Raw genomic sequence first — 25762 nt, forward strand, 5'->3', positions numbered from 1 at the left:
TCTTAACTGATTTGCCTAGTTAAATAAAGTTTTTTTTTTTTTAAATGAAGGCCCTGTGACTTAACTCTACCCACAGTGGCAGTCAGATGTCGGTGCCTGGTTGCAAGGTGGACACACAACACACACAACACACGTAACACACACAACACACGTAACACACACAACACACACAACACACACACAACACACGTAACACACACAACACACGTAACACACATAACACACACACAACACACACACAACACACACAACACACACACAACACACATAACACACACACAACACACACAACACACACACAACACACACAACACACGTAACACACACAACACACACACACACACACAACACACATAACACACACACAACACACACAACACACACACAACACACACACAACACACATAACACACATACAACACACATACAACACACAACACACACACAACACACACAACACACACAACACACGTAACACACACACACACACACAACACACACAACACACATAACACACACAACACACGTAACACACATAACACACACACACACACACAACACACATAACACACACACAACACACATAACACACACAACACACACAACACACACACAACACACACACAACACACATAACACACATACAACACACATAACACACAACACACAACACACACAACACACACAACACACGTAACACACACACACACACACACAACACACATAACACACACACAACACACACACACACACACAACACACATAACACACACACAACACACACAACACACACACAACACACACACAACACACACACAACACACATAACACACAACACACACACACACACAACACACACATAACACACAACACACACACACACACAACACACACACAACGCACACACAACACACATAACACACACACAACACACACAACACACGTAACACACATAACACACATACAACACACAACACACAACACACACACAACACACACAACACACGTAACACACACACACACACACAACACACATAACACACACACAACACACACACACACACACAACACACATAACACACACACAACACACACAACACACACACAACACACATAACACACACACAACACACATAACACACAACACACACACACACACAACACACACACAACACACATAACACACACACACACACACACAACACACACACAACACACATAACACACACACAACACACATAACACACAACACACACACACACACACAACACACACACAACACACATAACACACACACAACACACATAACACATAACACACACACAACACACATAACACACACAACACACATAACACACAACACACACACACACACACACACACACACACACACACACACAACACACACACAACACACACACAACACACGTAACACACACACAACACACACAACACACACAACACACGTAACACACACAACACACACACAACACACGTAACACACATAACACACGTAACACACACGGCTGTTTGCTGTAATTGTCTGGTTCCTTATGATGTCCTTTGTATTTTCTGCATTTCTCTGAGACTTTGGGACTTCCTGATAATTGTCATTACATTGGAATTCTGTATCATGTTGAAATTGTTATAACTCATTAAATGAAAAAGATAACATGTATAAAACTAGTGACTAATAAATACATGTGACAATTACAGCTTTCTCATTGCTTCTTATTGCAAGTGGACCACACAATGGTGTGTCTGATCACATGACTGTGACCACACAATGGTGTGTCTGATCACATGACTGTGACCACACAATGGTGTGTCTGATCACATGACTGTGACCACACAATGGTGTGTCTGATCACATGACTGTGACCACACAACGGTGTGTCTGATCACATGACTGTGACCACACAATGGTGTGTCTGATCACATGACTGTGACCACACAATGGTGTGTCTGATCACATGACTGTGACCACACAATGGTGTGTCTGATCACATGACTGTGACCACACAATGGTGTGTCTGATCACATGACTGTGACCACACAATGGTGTGTCTGATCACATGACTGACCACACAATGGTGTGTCTGATCACATGACTGTGACCACACAATGGTGTGTCTGATCACATGACTGTGACCACACAATGGTGTGTCTGATCACATGACTGTGACCACACAATGGTGTGTCTGATCACATGACTGTGACCACACAACGGTGTGTCTGATCACATGACTGTGACCACACAACGGTGTGTCTGATCACATGACTGTGACCACACAATGGTGTGTCTGATCACATGACTGTGACCACACAATGGTGTGTCTGATCACATGACTGTGACCACACAATGGTGTGTCTGATCACATGACTGTGACCACACAATGGTGTGTCTGATCACATGACTGACCACACAATGGTGTGTCTGATCACATGACTGTGACCACACAATGGTGTGTCTGATCACATGACTGTGACCACACAATGGTGTGTCTGATCACATGACTGTGACCACACAATGGTGTGTCTGATCACATGACTGACCACACAATGGTGTTTCTGATCACATGACTGTGACCACACAATGGTGTGTCTGATCACATGACTGTGACCACACAATGGTGTGTCTGATCACATGACTGACCACACAATGGTGTGTCTGATCACATGACTGTGACCACACAATGGTGTGTCTGATCACATGACTGTGACCACACAATGGTGTGTCTGATCACATGACTGTGACCACACAATTGTGTGTCTGATCACATGACTGACCACACAATGGTGTTTCTGATCACATGACATTTATTATTGAAACATTTCCTGGTTCTGAAAACCTAGCCTCCATTATCAGGAGATTGGATAATTTCTAAAGATACAGGGCATTCTGAGGGCAAAAAAAATAACGAAAGCCACAAAGTTGTATTGTATCTCATTTAACCGGAACCCGAGAAGAGAGAAATAACATGAATCCATTTAGAGTCGACAGAGTAATATTGTCATCCTGTATTTGATCTAATGTCCTGGCTGTAGAGCTTGTGATTTATATAGAAATATCTCCATGGTGATTTAGCCCTCAACTACAGCAGAGGAGGAAACCCTTTCTTTGGCACTAAACAGTGTAGGGTGAGACAGTGGTACATGTCTATTACATAATAAATACTTTCAGTGAAGTGCAGTCATGGGTGAACAGGGAGTACAGGAGGGGATGTTGTTTCCTACCTTCACCACCTGGGGGCGACCCGTCAGGATGTCCAGGACCCAGTTGAACAGCTTGATGATGAGCTTGGAGGGTACTATGGTGTTGAATGCTGAGCTGTAGTCGATGAACAGCATTCTTACATAGGTATTCCTCTTGTCCAGATGGGATACGGCAGAGTGCAGTGTGGCAGCGATTGCATCATCTGTGGATCTATTGGGGCAGTAAGCAAATCAAATCAAATTTTATTTGTCACATACACATGGTTAGCAGATGTTAATGTGAGTGTAGCGAAATGCTTGTGCTTCTAGTTCTGACCGTGCAGTAATAACCAACGACTAATCTAACCTAACAATTCCACAACTACTACCTTATACACACAAGTGTAAAGGGATAAAGAATATGTACATAAAGATATATGAATGAGTGATGGTACAGAACGGCATAGGCAAGATGCAGTAGATGCAGTTATGGAACCCCTACCTGTCCCAGACCTGCTGTTTTCAACTCTTAATGATCGGCTATGAAAAGCCAACTGACATTTATTCCTGATTATTATTTGACCATGCTTGTCATTTATGAACATTTTGAAAATCTTGGCTCTCTCTAATTCTCTCCTTCTCTCTTTCTTTCTCTCTCTCGGAGGACCTGAGCCCTAGGACCATACGTCAGGACTACCGGGCATGACTCCTTGCTGTCCCCAGTCCACCTGGCCTTGCTGCTATTCCAGTTTCAACTGTTCTGCCTGCGGTTATGGAACCGCCACCTGTCCCAGACCTGCTATTTTCAACTCTTAATGATCGGCTATGAAAAGCCAACTGAAAATTATTCATGATTATTATTTGACCATGCTTGTCACTTATGAACATTTTGAACATCTTGGCATAGTTCTGTTATAATCTCCACCCGGCACAGCCAGAAGAGGACTGGCCACCCCTCATAGCCTGGTTCCTCTCTAGGTTTCTTCCTAGGTTTTGGCCTTTCTAGGGAGTTTTTCCTAGCCACCGTGCTTCTACACCTGCATTGCTTGCTGTTTGGGGTTTTAGGCTGGGTTTCTGTACAGCACTTCGAGAGATTAGCTGATGTACGAAGGGCTATATAAAATAAACTTGATTTGATTTGATTAGATGATATAGAGTACAGTATATACATATGAGATGAGTAATGTAGGGTATATAAACATAAAGTGGCATAGGTTAAAGTGGCTAGTGATACATGTATTACATAAAGATGGCAAGATGCAGTTGTGGGTCTAGGGTGACAGGTAAGGTGGAGGTGACATGATCCTTTTTTTTTTATAATATGTTTATTATTTTCCAATAAAAATAAAGTAAAAAAGACAGCAATACAAACAATGACATTCATTGTACAGTTGAATGGGATGGCCACTTTAGAGGACAAAACAAAAGTTAACTCACACATACACAAAATAAAACAAAATCCTATTAGGTGGTACATGTATAAGAAGACAGCATATAGTCATTACAAGCAGTGTAGTTAAGCCAAAAATAAATATTGAGTGTAGTACAGCACAGAGTAGCAGCAGATCGTCAGCCCAGTTATGAAGCGGGACTAGACCATTTATCCAGTATCGGCTGCCATATTTTGTAAAACAATGGACTTCTATTGGAGGTGTTGTATCGAATATTTTCCATATGTATTACATTCCCTAAATCCCGTAACCACATTTCAAAGGTAGGTACAGTCTCCAATTTCCAAAATTGCAATATGAGCCTTTTGGCTAATAGAGTACAAAGAGAGACAGCTTTCCCTTCCTGGTTATTCCCATCAACTGTACCAAACAGAGCGATCAATGGGTCTGGGGCTAGAACTCTATCAAAGGCCTTAGATAAGTAATCAAAAATGAGAGCCCAGTAAGCATGTAATTTAGGGCATGTCCAGAATAAGTGGGTCAACGTCCCCTCCTCCTGCTTGCACCTCTCACACAGTGGTGAGGTGTCCGGGAATATTTTATGCAGTTTTACTTTTGAGTAGTGTAACCTGTGAATAACCTTAAACTGTACAAGGTTGTGTCTGGCATTCACTGAACTGTGGTTTATATTCCTGAGAGCTTCTATCCAGTCCTCATTTGAGATTTCTGAACCAAGTTCTTGTTCCCAAGCCCTTTTAATGGTGTCTGTGGATACCTCTATGTGGGCCTGTAGCACATCATACAGTCTAGAGACCGACCCTTTTGAATGGGGTTTGACAAGGATCAAGCTATCTAATGTAGGACTATTTGGCTTCATGCCATACTGTGGGATATGTGTCCTTAAGAAATTCCTGATTTGGAGGTATCTGAAAAAATGTGTTGTTGGCATGTTGAACTTTGCCTGTAGTTGTTGAAATGAAGCTAACTGACCATCTATGTATAGATTACCAATTGTTGTGAGCCCCTTCTCCCTCCACTGTGAAAACACCACATCATCCAATGCAGGGTGGAAAGCATGATTCAGGCTAATCGGGCTGTCTATGTAAACAGTGGGTATGTTAAGAAAATCCCTAATCTGTTTCCAGATCCTAAGCGTATGACAAATGACTGGATTGGAGTCATAAGTGGCTTTTTTCACATATGATGGGCTATTAACAAGTGCAGGGAGTGAGGAACGTTGACAGGAGGCCTGCTCAATCAAAAGCCATGAAGGCATATCCTTCTGTCTCATCGCAGGTAAACTTTCCCTCCAGAAAGACACAATGTTCAGATTAGCAGCCCAATAATACAGTTTGAAGTGAGGAAGGCCAAAGCCCCCCTCTATCTTGTACTTGCATAAATGCTTCTTTGCAATTCTGGCTGCCTTGTTATCCCATAAAAATGGAGTTACTATTGAATCCAGTTTCTTAAAATAGCTTTGTGGTATGAAATTGGGTAGACATTGGAAGAGGTAAAGAAACCTGGGTAGGACAACCATTTTAATAGCGTTTATACGACCAACCAAGGAAATAGGCAGAGTTTTCCAAAAATCTATATTTTGTTTAAGCTGATATATTTTCATGTCCCAATTCGCTTTCAATAGCTGATCAAGGTCTCTTGTCACTACAATGCCAAGGCTTGTGAACTTGTCCCTCACTGTTCTAAACGGGGTAGATTGCAGAAATTGCATATCCACAGGCCGTGATATTGGCATCAACTCACTTTTTTGCCAGTTTATCTTGTAGCCAGAGAAGGAGCCGAATGTGTTTATCAAGTTAAGTAAGGGTGGAATAGAAGTTTTAGGCTTGGACAAAAACAAAAGAACATCGTCTGCATATAGGGAAATTTTGTGCTGTGTGTCCTTTATTTTAACAGAAGCTATATCGGGACATGCCCGAATGCGAGTAGCAAGGGCTATATGGCTATAGCGAAGAGAGCAGGCGAAATAGGGCACCCCTGTCGGCACCCCTTGAACAGGCGGAATGACTGCGACATTTCCTGATTGGTCACCACGGAGGCCATTGGGTGTGCATAAATAATTTAATAATAATAATAACTTATCCAATTAATAAATTCCTTTCCAAACCCAAAATGCTCCAGAACCGACATCATATACTTCCACTCAATCTGATCAAACGCCTTCTCTGCATCAAGAGCGATTACCACTGCCTCAACTTTATGATCATGATACATTACGTTGAAAAGGCGTCTCAAATTGTAGTATATATGTCGGCCCGGGATAAAACCTGTCTGGTCAGGGTGTATGATGTCGGAAATATATTTTTTCAATCGGTTTGCCAATATCTTTGTCAACACCTTGTTTTCTATGGGGAGTAACGACACGGGGCGATACGACGACATCTCCACGGAATCTCTATCTTTTTTCAAGATCAGGGCTATTGTAGCCTCATACAGTGTTTGCGGGAGTTTGGCATTTTCTTTTGATTGTTGAAACATTCGCAACATAAGTGGAGATAGACTAGCGCAGTACTTCTTATAGAATTCTATTACATATCCATCGGGCCCAGGGGCCTTGCTGTTTGGAAATTGTGCTATCGCTGTGTTAATTTCCTCTAAGGTTATCCCTGCATCGAGTGCAGCAGCTGCCCCCCTGTCTAGTTTAGGAAGTTCACATTCAGCGAGAAAGCGTTCCATAGTTTGTGGATCAGTAGCATCGCATTTTGATTGGTATAGCTCTGAGTAAAACTGCGCAAAGCATTTATTAATGTCCTGCGGATCTGTTACTATTTTACCCTTCTTGTCTTTTATTTTGTGAATAGCTCTAGATGCCTGTACATGCCTTAGCTGTCTTGCTAATAATTTATGTGGTTTGTCCCCCAGTTCAAAATAACTTTGTTGCGTTCTAGCAAGTAAAGAGCCCACCCGTTTCGAAAGGATGGTATTGTATTCATATTTTAACTTTGTGATCTTCTCAAGGACTGTATATGAGGAATTTGTCCTAAAAACGTTCTCCTGTTCCCCTAACTCTCTTTCAATTTCTCTCAGCCTAGTATTGGCACGTTTCTTCCTCTCTGATGTATAAGAAATAATGTAACCTCTAATCACAGCCTTTAGAGATTCCCAAAGGGTGGAGTCGTCAACATCCCCCGTGTCGTTAGTTCTGAGGAAAAAGGCAATCTGCTCCTTCAAATACTGACAAAAAGCCTCATCTTTCAACAGGTATGCGTCTAAGCGCCACGGTCGCCGACCTGTCGACATATTGTCGAGTTTCAGCACCATGGACAGAGGAGAGTGGTCCGTAATTAGAATGGGGTGATAGGTAACCGACTCAGCTGCTGAAATTAGTTTGGAGTCCAACAAGAAATAGTCAATTCTGGAATATGATTTATGAACTGATGAAAAGAAAGAATAATCCCTGTCTGTTGGGTGCGTCAGTTTCCAAATATCGACAATGTTAAGGTTTGTCATCAATGTATTTAGACAGACACTGGCATTTGATTGTTGAAGTGACCTTGATAACTGTTTATCTAAAAGAGGATCTAACGTACAGTTAAAGTCACCTCCAACAATAACACTTGTATCCGAGATATTTGGTATGGCCTTAAATACCCTTTGAAAAAATAATGGATCATCGAAATTGGGTCCATATAAATTGACCATGGTTATTGGTTTTGAATTCAGTGTACCAGCAACAATAATATACCGACCATTAGGATCTGAAATCGAGGTTGAGTAAACAAAAGGAATGTTTTTCCTTATCAGGATTGCTACCCCTCTCGCTTTTGCATCAAAGTTAGACTGGTATATCTGACCGATCCAGCTGACTCGTAGCTTGGCCTGCGCCGAGCGTTTAATATGAGTTTCTTGAAGAAGCACTATGTCAGCACCCAGTGATTTAAGATGAGAAAAAACCTTAGCTCGTTTCACGACATGCCCTAATCCATTACAGTTCCAGCTGACTATCTTTATTCCACCTGGTCTACTCTGTGCTCGGTCACTATGTGGCATTTCTTATTTTAAAGCAAATTGCTGCTGTCATAGAAAACCCAGAAGAAAAACGTCCCGCCGTACGGGAGCTTGTCATGCCACCTGTATTAATAAACGTGAACATAAAACACAGACCCCATCCCCCCTCCCATCCCTTTAGTGAGTGACTTCCCCAAACGAAGCACTCCTTGGCTAACACACAAACCTTAGGGTGTCTAGACATACAGCTTGAACTAACTCGTCGTCTATAGATGCTCCGCATATAAACTAATATTAAATAACACTTAACTTAACTCTCACGTTAGGGGGTGAGTGGCGCCAAAACATGACATGCCAAACAATGCTATATTAGCCACAACATCTCACCTATCCTATAAGTCCCAATTTCTGATCTTCTGATCGAAAAGACATAGGCCGGAAATTCAATTCAAACACATTCCTGGCCTGTATTTGGCCATTTAGCCGTTCTGTATCCTCAGCCGGGGAGCTTGCTTGTCAAGAACAGATCGGCCTCTTTTGCGTTGTCAAACGTACGTGTTGATCCCTCGACTGTCACCTTAAACCGGGCTGGGAAGAGGAATCCATATCGGATGTTGGCCGCCCTGCATTTGTTGCGTACCTCATCATACTCTTTCCGTTGGTTCCTCACCTCCAAGGTAAGATCTGGGTAGAAAGACACCCTGGCTCCGTTGTAGTTAAGGGGGAACTTTTGACTAGCCAGCTTGAGGATGAGATCCCTGGTGTGGGGATAGTGCAGCCTTACAATGAATGGCCTTGGTGGCCCGCCCTTGGCCGGCTTCGTTGCCTGTGATCTGTGTGCGCGGTCGATCAGGATGGCCGTTTTGAAGTGTTCACTCCCCAGCAATGCCGGTATCAGCTCCGAGACAAATTCAGTGGGTTTCCCTTTCTCAGTGTCCTCCTGGATCCCACATATTCGGATGTTCTGGCGTCTTGAATGCGACTCGAGCATTTCCAGTCGGGCCTTCAGGGTTTTGTTGTCATTTTTTAACGTTGCGCACTGTTTCTCTATGTCCTGTAGTCTGGCCTCGTGATCGACTGTCGTCTGCTCAACCTCGTGCACCCTTCTCTTAGTTGCCTTCACAGTTTCGGCCAAAGTCCCAATACTCTTTGAGATATCAGCCAACCTTGTGTCCACCTTCTTGCTTAGTGCGTTTATGGCAGCCAGTATGTCACGTTGAGTAGGATCTGTGGGGAACTCTTGGAAGCTAGCCTCTTCAGCTAGCTCCTCGTGGGTCGGCGACGTTGAAATTGGTTCGTTGTCTATCTCATTCCAATTATCTTGTTTAGCGCCCCCTTTTTTGGTGCCTTTCCCCTTTGTCATATTTGTTTGAAGTTATAGGTTGTGAGAGGTTAAGATAAATACTAATTTGTTTCAAAATTGAGCGGAGCTCTAGCACAGCACGTCTACTCCATAGCACGCTCTCTAGCGCCCCCGTGACATGATCCTTGACTAGTCTCTCAAAGCACTTCACAATGACAGAGGTGAGTGCTACGGAGCGATAGCCATTTAGTTCAGTTACCTTTGCTTTCTTAGGTACAGGGACAATGGTGGCCATCTTGAAGCATGTGGGGACAACAGACTGGGATAGGGAGTGATTTAATATATCTGTAAACACACCAGCCAACTGGTCTGCGCATGCTCTGAGGACGCGGCTAGGGATACCGTCTTGCACCGCAGCCTTGCGAGGGTTAATACGCTTAAATGTCTTACTCACGTCGGCCACGGAGAAGGAGAGCCCACAGTCCTTGATAGCGGACCTCGTCGGTGGCACAGTCCTTGATAGCAGACCTCGTCGGTGGCACAGTCCTTGATAGCAGACCTCGTCGGTGGCACAGTCCTTGATAGCGGACCTCGTCGGTGGCACAGTCCTTGATAGCGGACCTCGTCAGTGGCACAGTCCTTGATAGCGGACCTCGTCGGTGGCACAGTCCTTGATAGCGGACCTCGTCAGTGGCACAGTCCTTGATAGCAGACCTCGTCGGTGGCACAGTCCTTGATAGCGGACCTCGTCGGTGGCACAGTCCTTGATAGCGGACCTCGTCAGTGGCACAGTCCTTGATAGCGGACCTCGTCGGTGGCACTGTGTTATCCTCAAAGTGAGGGCAGAAGGTGGTCAGCCTGTCCGGAAGCAAGACGTCAGTGTCCTGGTGGCTGGTTTTCCCTTTATAGTCCGTGGTTGTCTGTAGACCCTGTGATGGGGTTCACCTTGGGGTCATGATAGGGGCTGCACCAAATGATTGATGTATTATAATAATTGATTATGCTGATGTTGTATTAATAGAAGGGGCGGGGTTATATGACCCTCCCCCACAACATTTATAGGGTCCTGGACCACAGATTAGCAATATGTATTTATTCATTATAATGTTTAATACTGTTCCACAGTTCTTTTCTAGTCTCTGCTTCTTATAAGAAACGGTCTGAGAGATGTGTGAGTTATTTCAGTCAAAACAGGGTGTCTGTGAGAAAGCGCCTCAAGGCTAAAAGAGATACATAGACACAGAATCCTGCAGGGGAGGGAAAGAGATAAGAGACAAGTCAGACATACCACTGTAAACCAATCAATCAATCAATTTTATTTTATATAGCCCTTCGTACATCAGCTAATATCTCGAAGTGCTGTACAGAAACCCAGCCTAAAACCCCAAACAGCTAGTAATGCAGGTGTAGAAGCACGGTGGCTAGGAAAAACTCCCTAGAAAGGCCAAAACCTAGGAAGAAACCTAGAGAGGAACCAGGCTATGAGGGGTGGCCAGTCCTCTTCTGGCTGTGCCGGGTGGAGATTATAACAGAACTATGCCAAGATGTTCAAAAATGTTCATAAGTGACAAGCATGGTCAAATAATAATCATGAATAATTTTCAGTTGGCTTTTCATAGCTGATCATTAAGAGTTGAAAAACAACAGGTCTGGGACAGGTGGCGGTTCCATAACCGCAGGCAGAACAGCTGAAACTGGAATAGCAGCAAGGCCAGGCGGACTGGGGACAGCAAGGAGTCACCACGGGCGGCAGTCCCGACGCATGGTCCTAGGGCCCAGGTCCTCCGAGAGAAAGAAAGAGAGAAGGAGAAAATTAGAGAGAGCCAAGATTTTCAAAATGTTCATAAATGACAAGCATGGTCAAATAATAATCAGGAATAAATCTCAGTTGGCTTTTCATAGCCGATCATTAAGAGTTGAAAACAGCAGGTCTGGGACAGGTAGGGGTTTCGTAACCGCAGGCAGAACAGTTGAAACTGGAATAGCAGCAAGGCCAGGCGGACTGGGGACAGCAAGGTGTCAGCATGCCCGGTAGTCCTGACGTATGGTCCTAGGGCTCAGGTTCTCAGAGAGAAAGAGAGAACGAGAGAATTAGAGAGAGCATACTTAAATTCACACAGGACACTGGATAAGACAGGAGAAGTACTCCAGGTATAACCAACTGACCCTAGCCCCCCGACACATAAACTACTGCAGCATAAATACTGGAGGCTGAGACAGGAGCGGTCAGGAGACACTGTGGCCCCATCCGAAGAAACCCCCGGACAGGGCCAAACAGGAAGGATATAACCCCACCCACTTTGCCAAAGCACAGCCCCCGCACCACTAGAGGGATATCCTCAACCACCAACTTACAATCCTGAGACAAGGCCGAGTATAGCCCACAAAGGTCTCCACCACAGCACAAACCAAGGGGGGGCGCCAACCCAGACAGGAAGATCACGTCAGTAACTCAACCCACTCAAGTGACGCACCCCTCCTAGGGACGGCATGAAAGAGCACCAGCAAGCCAGTGACTCAGCCCCTGTAACAGGGTTAGAGGCAGAGAATCCCAGTGGAGAGAGGGGAACCGGCCTGGCAGAGACAGCAAGGGCGGTTCGTTGCTCCAGAGCCTTTCCGTTCACCTTCACACTCCTGGGCCAGACTACACTCAATCATATGACCTACTGAAGAGATAAGTCTTCAGTAAAGACTTAAAGGTTGAGACCGAGTCTGCGTCTCTCACATGGGTAGGCAGACTGTTCCATAAAAATGGAGATCTATAGGAGAAAGCCCTGCCTCCCGCTGTTTGCTTAGAAATTCTAGGGACAATTAGGAGGCCTGCGTCTTGTGACCGTAGCGTACGTATTGGTATGTACGGCAGGACCAACTCGGAAAGATAGGTAGGAGCAAGCCCATGTAACGCTTTATAGGTTAACAGTAAAACCTTGAAATCAGCCCTTGCCTTAACAGGAAGCCAGTGTAGGGAAGCTAGCACTGGAGTAATATGATCAAATTTCTTGGTTCTAGTCAGGATTCTAGCAGCCGTATTTAGCACTAACTGAAGTTTATTTAATGCTTTATCCGGGTAGCCGGAAAGTAGAGCATTGCAGTAGTCTAACCTAGAAGTAACAAATGCATGGATTAATTTTTCTGCATCATTTTTGGACAGAAAATTTCTGATTTTTGCAATGTTACGTAGATGGAAAAAAGCTGTCCTTGAAACAGTCTTGATATGTTCGTCAAAAGAGAGATCAGGGTCAAGAGTAACGCCGAGGTCCTTCACAGTTTTATTTGAGACGACTTTACAACCATCAAGATGAATTGTCAGATTTAACAGAAGATCTCTTTGTTTCTTGGGACCTAGAACAAGCATCTCTGTTTTGTCCGAGTTTAAAAGTAGAAAGTTTTCAGCCATCCACTTCCTTATGTCTGAAACACAGGCTTCTAGCGAGGGCAATTTTGGGGCTTCACCATGTTTCATTGAAATGTACAGCTGTGTGTCATCCGCATAGCAGTGAAAGTTAACATTATGTTTTCGAATAACATCCCCAAGAGGTAAAATATATAGTGAAAACAATAGTGGTCCTAAAACGGAACCTTGAGGAACACCGAAATGTACAGTTGATTTGTCAGAGGACAGACCATTCACAGAGACAAACTGATATCTTTCCGACAGGTAAGATCTAAACCAGGCCAGAACTTGTCCGTGTAGACCAATTTGGGTTTCCAGTCTCTCCAAAAGAATGTGGTGATCGATGGTGTCAAAGGCAGCACTAAGGTCTAGTAGCACGAGGACAGATGCAGAGCCTCGGTCTGACGCCATTAAAAGGTCATTTACCACCTTCACAAGTGCAGTCTCAGTGCTATGATGGGGTCTAAAACCAGACTGAAGCATTTCGTATACATTGTTTGTCTTCAGAAAGGCAGTGAGTTGCAGCGCAACAGCTTTTTCTAAAATTTTTGAGAGGAATGGAAGATTCGATATAGGCCGATAGTTTTTTATATTTTCCGGGTCAAGGTTCGGCTTTTTCAAGAGAGGCTTTATCACTGCCACTTTTAGTGAGTTTGGTACACATCCGGTGGATAGAGAGCTGTTTATTATGTTCAACATAGGAGGGCCAAGCACAGGAAGCAGCTCCTTCAGCAGTTTAGTAGGAATAGGATCCAGTATGCAGCTTGAAGGTTTAGAGGCCATGATTATTTTCATCATTGTGTCAAGAGATATAGTACTAAAACACTTAAGTGTCTCTCCCGATCCCAGGCCCTCGCAGAGCTGTGCAGATCCAGGACAGCTAAGCCCTGGAGGAATACGCAGATTCAAAGAGGAGTCCGTAATTTGCTTTCTAATGGTCATGATCTTTTCCTCAAAGAAGTTCATGAATTTATTACTGCTGAAGTGAAAGCCATCCTCTCTTGGGGAATGCTGCTTTTTAGTTAGCTTTGCAACAGTATCAAAAAGAAATTTTGGATTGTTCTTATTTTCCTCGATTAAGTTGGAAAAGTAGGATGATCGAGCAGCAGTGAGGGCTCTTCGGTACTGCACGGTACTGTCTTTCCAAGCTAGTCGGAAGACTTCCAGTTTGGTGTGGCGCCATTTCCGTTCCAATTTCCTGGAAGCTTGCTTCAAAGCTCGGGTATTTTCTGTATACCAGGGAGCTAGTTTCTTATGACAAATGTTTTTCGTTTTTAGGGGTGCAACTGCATCTAGGGTATTGCGCAAGGTTAAATTGAGTTCCTCAGTTAAGTGGTTAACTGATTTTTGTCCTCTGACGTCCTTGGGTAGGCAGAAGGAGTCTGGAAGGGCATCAAGGAATTTTTGTGTTGTCTGAGAATTTATAGCACGACTTTTGATGCTCCTTGGTTGGGGTCTGAGCAGATTATTTGTTGCGATTGCAAACGTAATAAAATGGTGGTCCGATAGTCCAGGATTATGTGGAAAAACATTAAGATCTACAACATTTATTCCATGGGACAAAACTAGGTCCAGAGTATGACTGTGGCAGTGAGTAGGTCCAGAGACATGTTGGACAAAACCCACTGAGTCGATGATGGCTCCGAAAGACTTTTGGAGTGGGTCTGTGGACTTCTCCATGTGAATATTAAAATCACCAAAAATTAGAATATGATCTGCTATGACTACAAGGTCTGATAGGAATTCAGGAAACTCAGAGAGGAACGCTGTATATGGCCCAGGAGGCCTGTAAACAGTAGCTATAAAAAGTGATTGAGTAGGCTGCATAGATTTCATGACTAGAAGCTCAAAAGACGAAAACGCCATTTTTTTTTTTGTAAATTGAAATTTGCTATCGTAAATGTTAGCAACACCTCCGCCTTTGCGGGATGCACGGGGGATATGGTCACTAGTGTAACCAGGAGGTGAGGCCTCATTTAACACAGTAAATTCATCAGGCTTAAGCCATGTTTCAGTCAGGCCAATCACATCAAGATTATGATCAGTGATTAGTTCATTGACTATGACTGCCTTTGAAGTGAGGGATCTAACATTAAGTAACCCTATTTTGAGATGTGAGGTATCACGATCTCTTTCAATAATGGCAGGAATGGAGGAGGTCTTTATCCTAATAAGATTGCTAAGGCGAACACCGCCATGTTTAGTTTTGCCCAACCTAGGTCGAGGCACAGACACAGTCTCAATGGGTATGGCTGAGCTGACTACACTGACTGTGCTATTGGCAGACTCCACTAAGCTGGCAGGTTGGCTAACAGCCTGCTGCCTGGCCTGCACCCTATTTCATTGTGGGGCTAGAGGAGTTAGAGCCCTATCTATGTTGGTAGATAAGATGAGAGCACCCCTCCAGCTAGGATGGAGTCCGTCACTCCTCAGCAGGTCAGGCTTGGTCCTGTTTGTGGGTGAGTCCCAGAAAGAGGGCCAATTATCTACAAATTCTATCTTTTGGGAGGGGCAGAAAACAGTTTTCAACCAGCGATTGAGTGCTGAGACTCTGCTGTAGAGCTCGTCACTCCCCCTAACTGGGAGGGGGCCAGAGACAATTACTCGCACACACGGGAATGAAAAATTACTGCCGAGCCCTTAGAAAACACTGGAACTATTGTTCTCTCCTGCAAGTTTGTATAACTGTATATGCATGGGCTTGGTCTCATGAGTAGAAGGTGTTGACGTAGGCAGTTACATCACTAGGGGTTCGACTGCAAGCATATTAAAGCAACTTTGACCTTTTTTTATTTTGCAGAACTTACTCTGAAACATACGTGCTGTGTTTCTGTTGTCAACTTCTGTCTGCAATTGCATTAATAAAGGTTTAATTGATTTAGTTAAAGAAGATATTGTCTGATTGCTGATTTCACCAATAAGCCAATGATTGACAAGGAACAAGGAACCTACCCCAACACCTGCTACATACATCTCGTGTCTGAGCCTTTCAACTGAGTCTCAACTTTGTACCGACGTTTAGTCTGCTTGATTGCTTTGCGGAGGGAATAAGAGCAATGTGTGTATTCTTCCATATTCCCAGTCTTCTTGACCTGGTTAAATGCGGTGGTTCGCGCTTTCAGTTTTGCGCAAATGCTCCCATCTATCCATGGTTTCTGGTTGGGGTAGGTTTTAATAGTCACATTGGGTACAACATCTCCTATGCACTTCCTGATAAACTCATTCACCATATCATTATTATGAAGTCCATTGGTTGATAAGAGGGTCATTTCTTCAACAGTTCCTTTTGGGTAATTTAGTTTAATACAACTATTTATGTCACCTAATTGTAACATTGTCATAAAGAGCATGTTCAACTTCATTAAAAAAACATGTTTTCCCATCTCAAGAGGTTAAAGGTAGACTCAGTGAAATGACGAGCAACGAGCAGCTGACTAGGTATCCCCTTTCCCCTTCTCCAGCTCACCTGCTGACTAGGTATCCCCTTTCCCCTTCCCCAGCTCACCTGCTGACTAGGTATCTCCTTTCCCCTTCCCCAGCTCACCTACTGACTAGGTATCCCCTTTCTCCTTCCCCAGCTCACCTACTGACTAGGTATCCCCTTTCCCCTTCCCCAGCTCACCTGCTGACTAGGTATCTCCTTTCCCCTTCCCCAGCTCACCTGCTGACTAGGTATCTCCTTTCCCCTTCCCCAGCTCACCTACTGACTAGGTATCCCCTTTCTCCTTCCCCAGCTCACCTACTGACTAGGAATCCCCTTTCTCCTTCCCCAGCTCACCTACTGACTAGGTATCCCCTTTCCCCTTCCCCAGCTCACCTGTTGACTAGGTATCCCCTTTCTCCTTCCCCAGCTCACCTGTTGACTAGGTATCCCCTTTCTCCTTCCCCAGCTCACCTACTGACTAGGTATCTCCTTTCTCCTTCTCCAGCTCACCTACTGACTAGGTATCCCCTTTCCTCTTCTCCAGCTCACCTACTGACGAGGTATCCCCTTTCTCCTTCCCCAGCTCACCTGTTGACTAGGTATCCCCTTTCTCCTTCCCCAGCTCACCTACTGACTAGGTATCTCCTTTCTCCTTCTCCAGCTCACCTACTGACTAGGTATCCCCTTTCCTCTTCTCCAGCTCACCTACTGACGAGGTATCCCCTTTCTCCTTCCCCAGCTCACCTACTGACTAGGTATCCCCTTTCCCCTTCCCCAGCTCACCTGTTGACTAGGTATCCCCTTTCCCCTTCCCCAGCTCACCTGCTGACTAGGTATCCCCTTTCCCCTTCCCCAGCTCACCTACTGACTAGGTATCCCCTTTCCTCTTCCCCAGCTCACCTACTGACTAGGTATCCCCTTTCCTCTTCTCCAGCTCACCTACTGACGAGGTATCCCCTTTCTCCTTCCCCAGCTCACCTGTTGACTAGGTATCCCCTTTCTCTTTCCCCAGCTCACCTACTGACTAGGTATCCCCTTTCCCCTTCTCCAGCTCACCTACTGACTAGGTATCCCCTTTCCCCTTCCCCAGCTCACCTGTTGACTAGGTATCCCCTTTCTCCTTCCCCAGCTCACCTACTGACTAGGTATCCCCTTTCCTCTTCCCCAGCTCACCTACTGACGAGGTATCCCCTTTCTCCTTCCCCAGCTCACCTGCTGACTAGGTATCCCCTTTCCTCTTCCCCAGCTCACCTACTGACGAGGTATCCCCTTTCTCCTTCCCCAGCTCACCTACTGACGAGGTATCCCCTTTCTCCTTCCCCAGCTCACCTGCTGACTAGGTATCCCCTTTCCTCTTCCCCAGCTCACCTACTGACTAGGTATCCCCTTTCCTCTTCCCCAGCTCACCTACTGACGAGGTATCCCCTTTCTCCTTCCCCAGCTCACCTGTTGACTAGGTATCCCCTTTCTCCTTCCCCAGCTCACCTACTGACTAGGTATCCCCTTTCCTCTTCTCCAGCTCACCTACTGACGAGGTATCCCCTTTCTCCTTCCCCAGCTCACCTGCTGACTAGGTATCTCCTTTCCCCTTCCCCAGCTCACCTGTTGACTAGGTATCCCCTTTCCTCTTCCCCAGCTCACCTACTGACTAGGTATCCCCTTTCCTCTTCTCCAGCTCACCTACTGACTAGGTATCCCCTTTCTCCTTCCCCAGCTCACCTACTGACGAGGTATCCCCTTTCTCCTTCCCCAGCTCACCTACTGACTAGGTATCCCCGTTCTCCTTCCCCAGCTCACCTACTGACTAGGTATCCCCTTTCTCCTTCCCCAGCTCACCTACTGACTAGGTATCCCCTTTCCTCTTCTCCAGCTCACCTACTGACTAGGTATCCCCTTTCTCCTTCCCCAGCTCACCTACTGACTAGGTATCCCATTTCCCCTTCCCCAGCTCACCTGTTGACTAGGTATCCCCTTTCCTCTTCCCCAGCTCACCTGTTGACTAGGTATCCCCTTTCCCCTTCCCCAGCTCACCTGTTGACTAGGTATCCCCTTTCCCCTTCCCCAGCTCACCTGTTGACTAGGTATCCCCTTTCCTCTTCCCCAGCTCACCTGTTGACTAGGTATCCCCTTTCCCCTTCCCCAGCTCACCTGTTGACTAGGTATCCCCTTTCCCCTTCCCCAGCTCACCTGTTGACTAGGTATCCCCTTTCCTCTTCCCCAGCTCACCTGTTGACTAGGTATCCCCTTTCCCCTTCCCCAGCTCACCTGTTGACTAGGTATCCCCTTTCCTCTTCTCCAGCTCACCTGTTGACTAGGTATCCCCTTTCCTCTTCTCCAGCTCACCTACTGACTAGGTATCCCCTTTCCCCTTCCCCAGCTCACCTGTTGACTAGGTATCCCCTTTCCTCTTCCCCAGCTCACCTGTTGACTAGGTATCCCCTTTCCCCTTCCCCAGCTCACCTACTGACTAGGTATCCCCTTTCTCCTTCTCCAGCTCACCTACTGACTAGGTATCCCCTTTCCTCTTCTCCAGCTCACCTGTTGACGAGGTATCCCCTTTCCCCTTCCCCAGCTCACCTACTGACTAGGTATCCCCTTTCTCCTTCCCCAGCTCACCTGTTGACGAGGTATCCCCTTTCCTCTTCTCCAGCTCACCTGTTGACTAGGTATCCCCTTTCTCCTTCCCCAGCTCACCTGTTGACGAGGTATCCCCTTTCCCCTTCCCCAGCTCACCTGTTGACTAGGTATCCCCTTTCTCCTTCCCCAGCTCACCTACTGACTAGGTATCCCCTTTCCTCTTCTCCAGCTCACCTGCTGACTAGGTATCCCCTTTCCTCTTCTCCAGCTCACCTGTTGACTAGGTATCCCCTTTCCTCTTCTCCAGCTCACCTGTTGACTAGGTATCCCCTTTCCTCTTCTCCAGCTCACCTGTTGACTAGGTATCCCCTTTCCTCTTCTCCAGCTCACCTGTTGACTAGGTATCCCCTTTCCTCTTCTCCAGCTCACCTGTTGACTAGGTATCCCCTTTCCCCTTCCCCAGCTCACCTGTTGACGAGGTATCCCCTTTTCCTCTTCTCCAGCTCACCTACTGACTAGGTATCCCCTTTCCCCTTCCCCAGCTCACCTGTTGACTAGGTATCCCCTTTCCTCTTCTCCAGCTCACCTACTGACTAGGTATCTCCTTTCTCCTTCCCCAGCTCAGCTGCTTTTACACTATAACTATTAGATGTTTAATGTTGCTTTTGAAAAAATAATTTATAAAGGAATAGTTTCACCATGAGAATTCAGTTCAATAGACACACCACCGGTGGTTCACAAGAACAAGCCAGATCCAATGGCACTCAATGACCAGCTAAGCTTTGGTTGAATGAATCCAACTAGAAAAATCAGTTGTGATGGTGTAGTAGCTTACTGCTATGGCAACCACGTCTAAACCAGACACTGTTGGTGATCACTGCATATATAGGGTACTGTATAAATGCCCCCTACACACACACACACACACACACGTCGCCCATTCTCACACTAATCCTCCTTATTCACAGAACATGGTAATGAGATGGGAGAACACATTGAGAGGGATCTCATTCCTCCATACAGAACATGGTAATGAGATGGGAGAACACATTGAGAGGGATCTCATTCCTCCATACAGAACATGGTAATGAGATGGGAGAACACATTGAGAGGGATCTCATTCCTCCATACAGAACATGGTAATGAGATGGGAGAACACATTGAGAGGGATCTCATTCCTCCATACAGAACATGGTAATGAGATGGGAGAACACATTGACAGGGATCTCATTCCTCCATACAGAACATTTCTAGATCCTTGATATTCTTTGTCTGCACTTATGGACCGCCCCCTTTATTTCAAACCAACAGGATTTCAATGGGGTTCAAGTCCAGACACTGAAATGGCCATTGCACAATGTTGACTTTGATGTGTGCTTGGGGTTATTTCCTTGCTGGAAGATCCACTTGTGGCCAAGGCAACCAGGTTTTTGGCAAAAAACGTACGGGTACCGGGAAAAGTTCATGATGCCGTTGACCTTGACAAGGGCCCTAGAAGATAAATAGACGCATAACATCTGTTTTATTTTTTATTTTTATTTATCCGTTATTTTACCAGGTAAATTGACTGAGAACACGTTCTTATTTGCAGCAACGACCTGGGGAATAGTTACAGGGGAGAGGAGGGGGATGAATGAGCCAATTGTAAACTGGGGATTATTAGGTGACCGTGATGGTTTTGAGGGCCAGATTGGGAATTTAGCCAGGACACCGGGGTTAACACCCCTACTCTTACGATAAGTGCCATGGGATCTTTAATGACCTCAGAGAGTCAGGACACCCGTTTAACGTCCCATCCAAAAGACGGCACCCTACACAGGGCAGTGTCCCCAATCACTGCCCTGGGGCATTGGGATATTTTTTTAGACCAGAGGAAAGAGTGCCTCCTACTGGCCCTCCAACACTACTTCCAGCAGCATCTGGTCTCCCATCCAGGGACTGACCAGGACCAACCTGGTAATCTGTAACGGCAGCCTTCCCTCTCTTCACTAGAAGAGGGGGTGTAACAGGGATCAGACCAACACGCAGCGTAGCCAGTGCTCAACATGTTTAATTAAACAGTGAACACTACAAATACAAAATAACAAAATGTGGCAAACCGCTACAGTCCTAGCTGGTGCAGAGAAAACACAGAGACAGGAAACAACCACCCACAAATCCCCAACACAAAACAAGCCACCTATATATGATTCCCAATCAGGGACAACGATTGACAGCTGCCTCTGATTGAGAACCATATTAGGCCGAACACAGAAACAGACAAACTAGACACACAACATAGAATGCCCAACCAGCTCACGTCCTGACCAACACTAAAACAAGCACAACATACAAGAACTATGGTCAGAACGTGACAACATCAAAGATCCACCACCATATTTCACAGTAGGTATGGGGTTATTTTCTTCATATGTACCTTTCTTTCTACACAAAGCCCAAAGTGTGGACAAAAAGCTATTTTCAAGTCATCCAGCAAGTCTAAACCCCTGGAGATGAACTGAATAGGGACTTGCATTGGAACCTGTCTGTCCTGCTCTGTTTGAATGTGGCTCGATGGGGGGAAATAAACATAGTTCTTGGGATGTGATTGGTTCTGCTCTTGGGGGCGGCACGCAGCCTAGGAGACAGCACTTGTGTTTGTGTGTGCGTATGTGTGTGCGTGTTTACCCTGTCGGTAAACGCACCGGGGCCACATTTACGGACATAAGCAGGCATTTAGAGGTCAATGGCCCGACCATGTTTACCCACAGGGTTTCCAGTAAAAACCCTGCAAAGTCCAGCCCTGTTCAAACATCATATTTACATGTATTTACTTTTTATTACATTTAGAAAAAGCACTATAAAGAGACAGCAACAGCCATTCTTCCACAGTCACATTCTCCTAACAACATCAAGAAGAGCACACAGTAGCCTAATTTAGAGGTGACTTCTTAAAAACTATTTTCAGAAACTTAGAAACAATGGGAAACTCATCAACAAACACAGCATCTACAGCAGTCACACATATTTTCAACACCAATCCCTGGGATTTGGGAATCGACCACACTTTCCAGACATTCTTTACCCCGAACGCCCTGGATAATCTGAACAAGCAGTACAATGGACGAAAACAGGAAGTAGGCAGCTACGAACCAATCTGGACTAAGAGCCTAGTGACAAACTTAGGGGGACTCACCCGTATACCAAAAGCATCAGGCTTCGGGGCTTTAATCATATCTATAGTGATAGACATCGTCACGGCTTCCATCGAGACCCTGAACCCAGAAGAGGACAGCACAGACATTCTGCGCCGTGTATTTGCAGAAGAGAAGGCGTCCACGGTGTACAATGAAATGGAGGAAGCCCTCAAGAGATGTACGATGAACATAAATAACGAGGCTAAGATGAAGAGCGACATCGTGAATGCGGAGCGCAGACTTAGTTTTGCGTTGACAACTCTGAAGAACTCCATGCTAGATGGCCACATGAAGACTCGTTCACTCAAGATCTGGGTCAATGGAGCAGCCTTCCATGTCCAGTTGCTGATTCACCTAGCTCGACTGGAGGAGGGGGTTGACAGCCACCAAGCGCTAGCAGCCGTCTCAATCTACCAGAAAAACCTGGAGCAGCTGCTCCTTAAGTACAATGAATCTAAATCTAAGACTATCGTTGTAAAATCTGGGTTTCTTTTCGGTAAAGGCCCTATCGTGTACGATATTATGGATGAAGAGATTGGTCAAGCTCTTTTTAGTGGAACATTTTACCACCATCTATATCCTCCAAACCTTTGGCCTCATCCAACAGTAATACTAAAAGCATTGCATGATGATATTTTAAAATATCCTCAAATTATACAGGTGCGAGAGCATTTCAGGGAAGTCAGGGAAAATCTGGCCGAACTAATCAGTCAGAGAGAGTACTTCATACTGTCTTAGAGACTCCAGATATATACATATATACTGTATATATATATCAGATCTATATATATATATATATACATATATACTGTATATATATATCAGATCTATATATATATACTGTATATATATCAGATCTATATATATATATATGTATATAGAAATATATACACTGTATATATTTCAAAATTATGTTCCTTCCATTATTCAGTAAAAAGCCCCCGGTGCATCAACACCAGGGGCTTAAAGAATATACTCATATGCATTAAATCTGGATTTGACTATAGAGACTGATACTGGTTTACCTCATCGATGTTGTCTTTCCTAACAAATTAAACAGGGTGGTTATGTAGTTATAAAGTTCTGTATCTGTTGTCACACTGCCTACAAGTGTACAATGCATTCTTCTCAATGGGAATATCCTTAAGAATTACAATCAGTTTGCAATAAAATCACACTAAAAGCAAGTTGTCTTTTTGTACGTTTCATTATATTTACATTTCTCTTCTATAATACCTTTTCAGATAAAACATGACATTATTCTACCTCCATGTGTTCTAGAGCATGTTTATTTTCTAGGCAGTTATTTTCCTGTTTGAGTTTTGACTTAAATCTCCTATAACATCCTACAGCAGGACGCAACGTTTGAAAACATTTGTAAAAAAAAAAATAGTTGTTGGTGTGGCTGCCTTCAGTCATTATGGTCCGGGCCATTGGAGCCAACCTGGTCTCAGAGCATTTTGTATTTTTCTGTATGTAAATCCGAGATATTTTAAACAAAGTTTCATTTTCAATTAGTCGGAAATTTGAAGTTATAATCTGTACAAAGGCAAAAAGGCCATTTTTGAAAAAAGGATGATCCTTTCTTAGTAATCTACTGGAGAACCATTTTGTGTTTATGTATAACTTATGTATGAGTGAAGCTTTTAGTGAGAGGTTTAATGCTTTAATCTTTAATCGTTTTAGCCCCGAAACTCGTATTCTGTAACGTGTACGCAGTGAGTCAGGAAGCAGGTGCAGAAGAAAATACAAAACAGGAGCAGTGTACTGAATGTAACCTAACCAATACTGCCTGATGACTGAAGCTACTGAGGGCTATATGAAGGGAGAGTAATCAGGGTGGTGTTGAAGCTACTGAGGGCTATATGAAGGGAGAGTAATCAGGGTGGTGTTGAAGCTACTGAGGGCTATATGAAGGGAGAGTAATCAGGGTGGTGATGAAGCTACTGAGGGCTATATGAAGGGAGAGTAATCAGGGTGGTGATGAAGTCCAGGTGTGCTTAACGATGGGGAACAGGTGTGCTGCACAATGATGGTTGCCAGGTGTGTGCAATGTGGGTTGCCAGAACCGGTGGTTAGACGAGCGCCGGAGAGGGGCAGGAGTAGGCATGACAGTGCGGGGGACCCCTTGATGTCCAGGGGAGGTGGAGGGGTGTCGCGGGGAGCAGCGTCAGCCAGGGGACCAGGAACCACCGGCCTGAGGAGGCAAACATGAAAACAGGGTGAGAGCCGGTAGTTGTTGGGGAGTTCTAAACGATAGGTTACCTCATTGACCCTCTGGAGGACATTGAATGGCCCCACACGCCAGGGGAGGTTCCTGGTGGAGAGCTAGATGAGATCACCAGTATGGAACACGGGAGCCTCACTGCAGTGGCAGTCCACCTGATCCTTCTGGCGCACTGGGGCCACACGTGGGCGGCGTTCCTAGGACGCACTGGAAGGGGTGACGAAGTGAGTTCTGGGTGTGTTCCTCCCAGGGAAGGAACCAGGTCCAATCCCCCTGCCAGTCCCCCTGCCCCCTGCAGTGTACCACAACCAATGTTTATAAAAATGACCTTATCAAAAAGCACCATGATGATGAAGAGTCCGTCTAGCTGTACCATAATATTTGAACTGTTAAGCATACTGATGCTGCAACTGTGTAAAAAGAAAAACAAACCCTTGAATGAGTAGATGTATCCAAACATTTGACTAGTACTGCATATACAGGGAGTACCAGTACCAGATCAATGTTGAGCTATATACAGGAAGTACCAGTACCAGATCAATGTGGAGCTATATACAGGAGGTACCAGTACCAGATCAATGTAGAGCTATATACAGGAAGTACCAGTACCAGATCAATGTGGAGCTACATACAGGAAGTACCAGTACCAGATTAATGTGGAGCTATATACAGGGAGTACCAGATCAATGTGGAGCTATATACAGGGAGTACCAGATCAATATGGAGCTATATACAGGAAGTACCAGATCAATGTGGAGCTATATACAGGAAGTACCAGATCAATGTGGAGCTATATACAGGGAGTACCAGATCAATGTGGAGCTATATACAGGGAGTACCAGATCAATGTGGAGCTATATACAGGGAGTACCAGTACCAGATCAATGTGGAGCTATATACAGGAAGTACCAGATCAATGTGGAGCTATATACAGGGAGTACCAGTACCAGATCAATGTGGAGCTATATACAGGAAGTACCAGATCAATGTGGAGCTATATACAGGGAGTACCAGATCAATGTGGAGCTATCTACAGGGAGTACCAGTACCAGGTCAATGTGGAGCTATTTACAGAGGGTACCAGTACCAGATCAATGTGGAGCTATATA

General features: G+C 45.0%; 1 protein-coding gene and 1 long non-coding RNA gene across 2 annotated transcripts; one reads left to right on the top strand and one right to left on the bottom strand.

Moving 5' to 3' along the window:
* Positions 1-3284: 3284 nt before the first annotated feature.
* LOC120050151 lies at positions 3285-20853 on the bottom strand. Its single transcript, XR_005477165.1, has 3 exons — positions 19837-20853; positions 10310-10784; positions 3285-3427 (listed from the first exon to the last, which is right to left on the bottom strand). It is a non-coding gene; the product is annotated as an uncharacterized LOC120050151 (long non-coding RNA).
* A 1244-nt stretch (positions 20854-22097) lies between these two features.
* Positions 22098-23613, top strand: LOC120050149. The gene is made up of 2 exons (XM_038996818.1): positions 22098-23205; positions 23252-23613. The coding sequence occupies exon 1, from the start codon at positions 22211-22213 to the stop codon at positions 23162-23164; it is 954 nt and encodes a 317-aa protein (XP_038852746.1). The 5' UTR covers positions 22098-22210; the 3' UTR covers positions 23165-23205; positions 23252-23613.
* The last annotated feature ends 2149 nt before the right edge of the window (positions 23614-25762 follow it).

The sequence above is a fragment of the Salvelinus namaycush genome, chromosome 6, assembly GCF_016432855.1.
Source record: "Salvelinus namaycush isolate Seneca chromosome 6, SaNama_1.0, whole genome shotgun sequence".
NCBI classification, from domain to species: domain Eukaryota; kingdom Metazoa; phylum Chordata; class Actinopteri; order Salmoniformes; family Salmonidae; genus Salvelinus; species Salvelinus namaycush.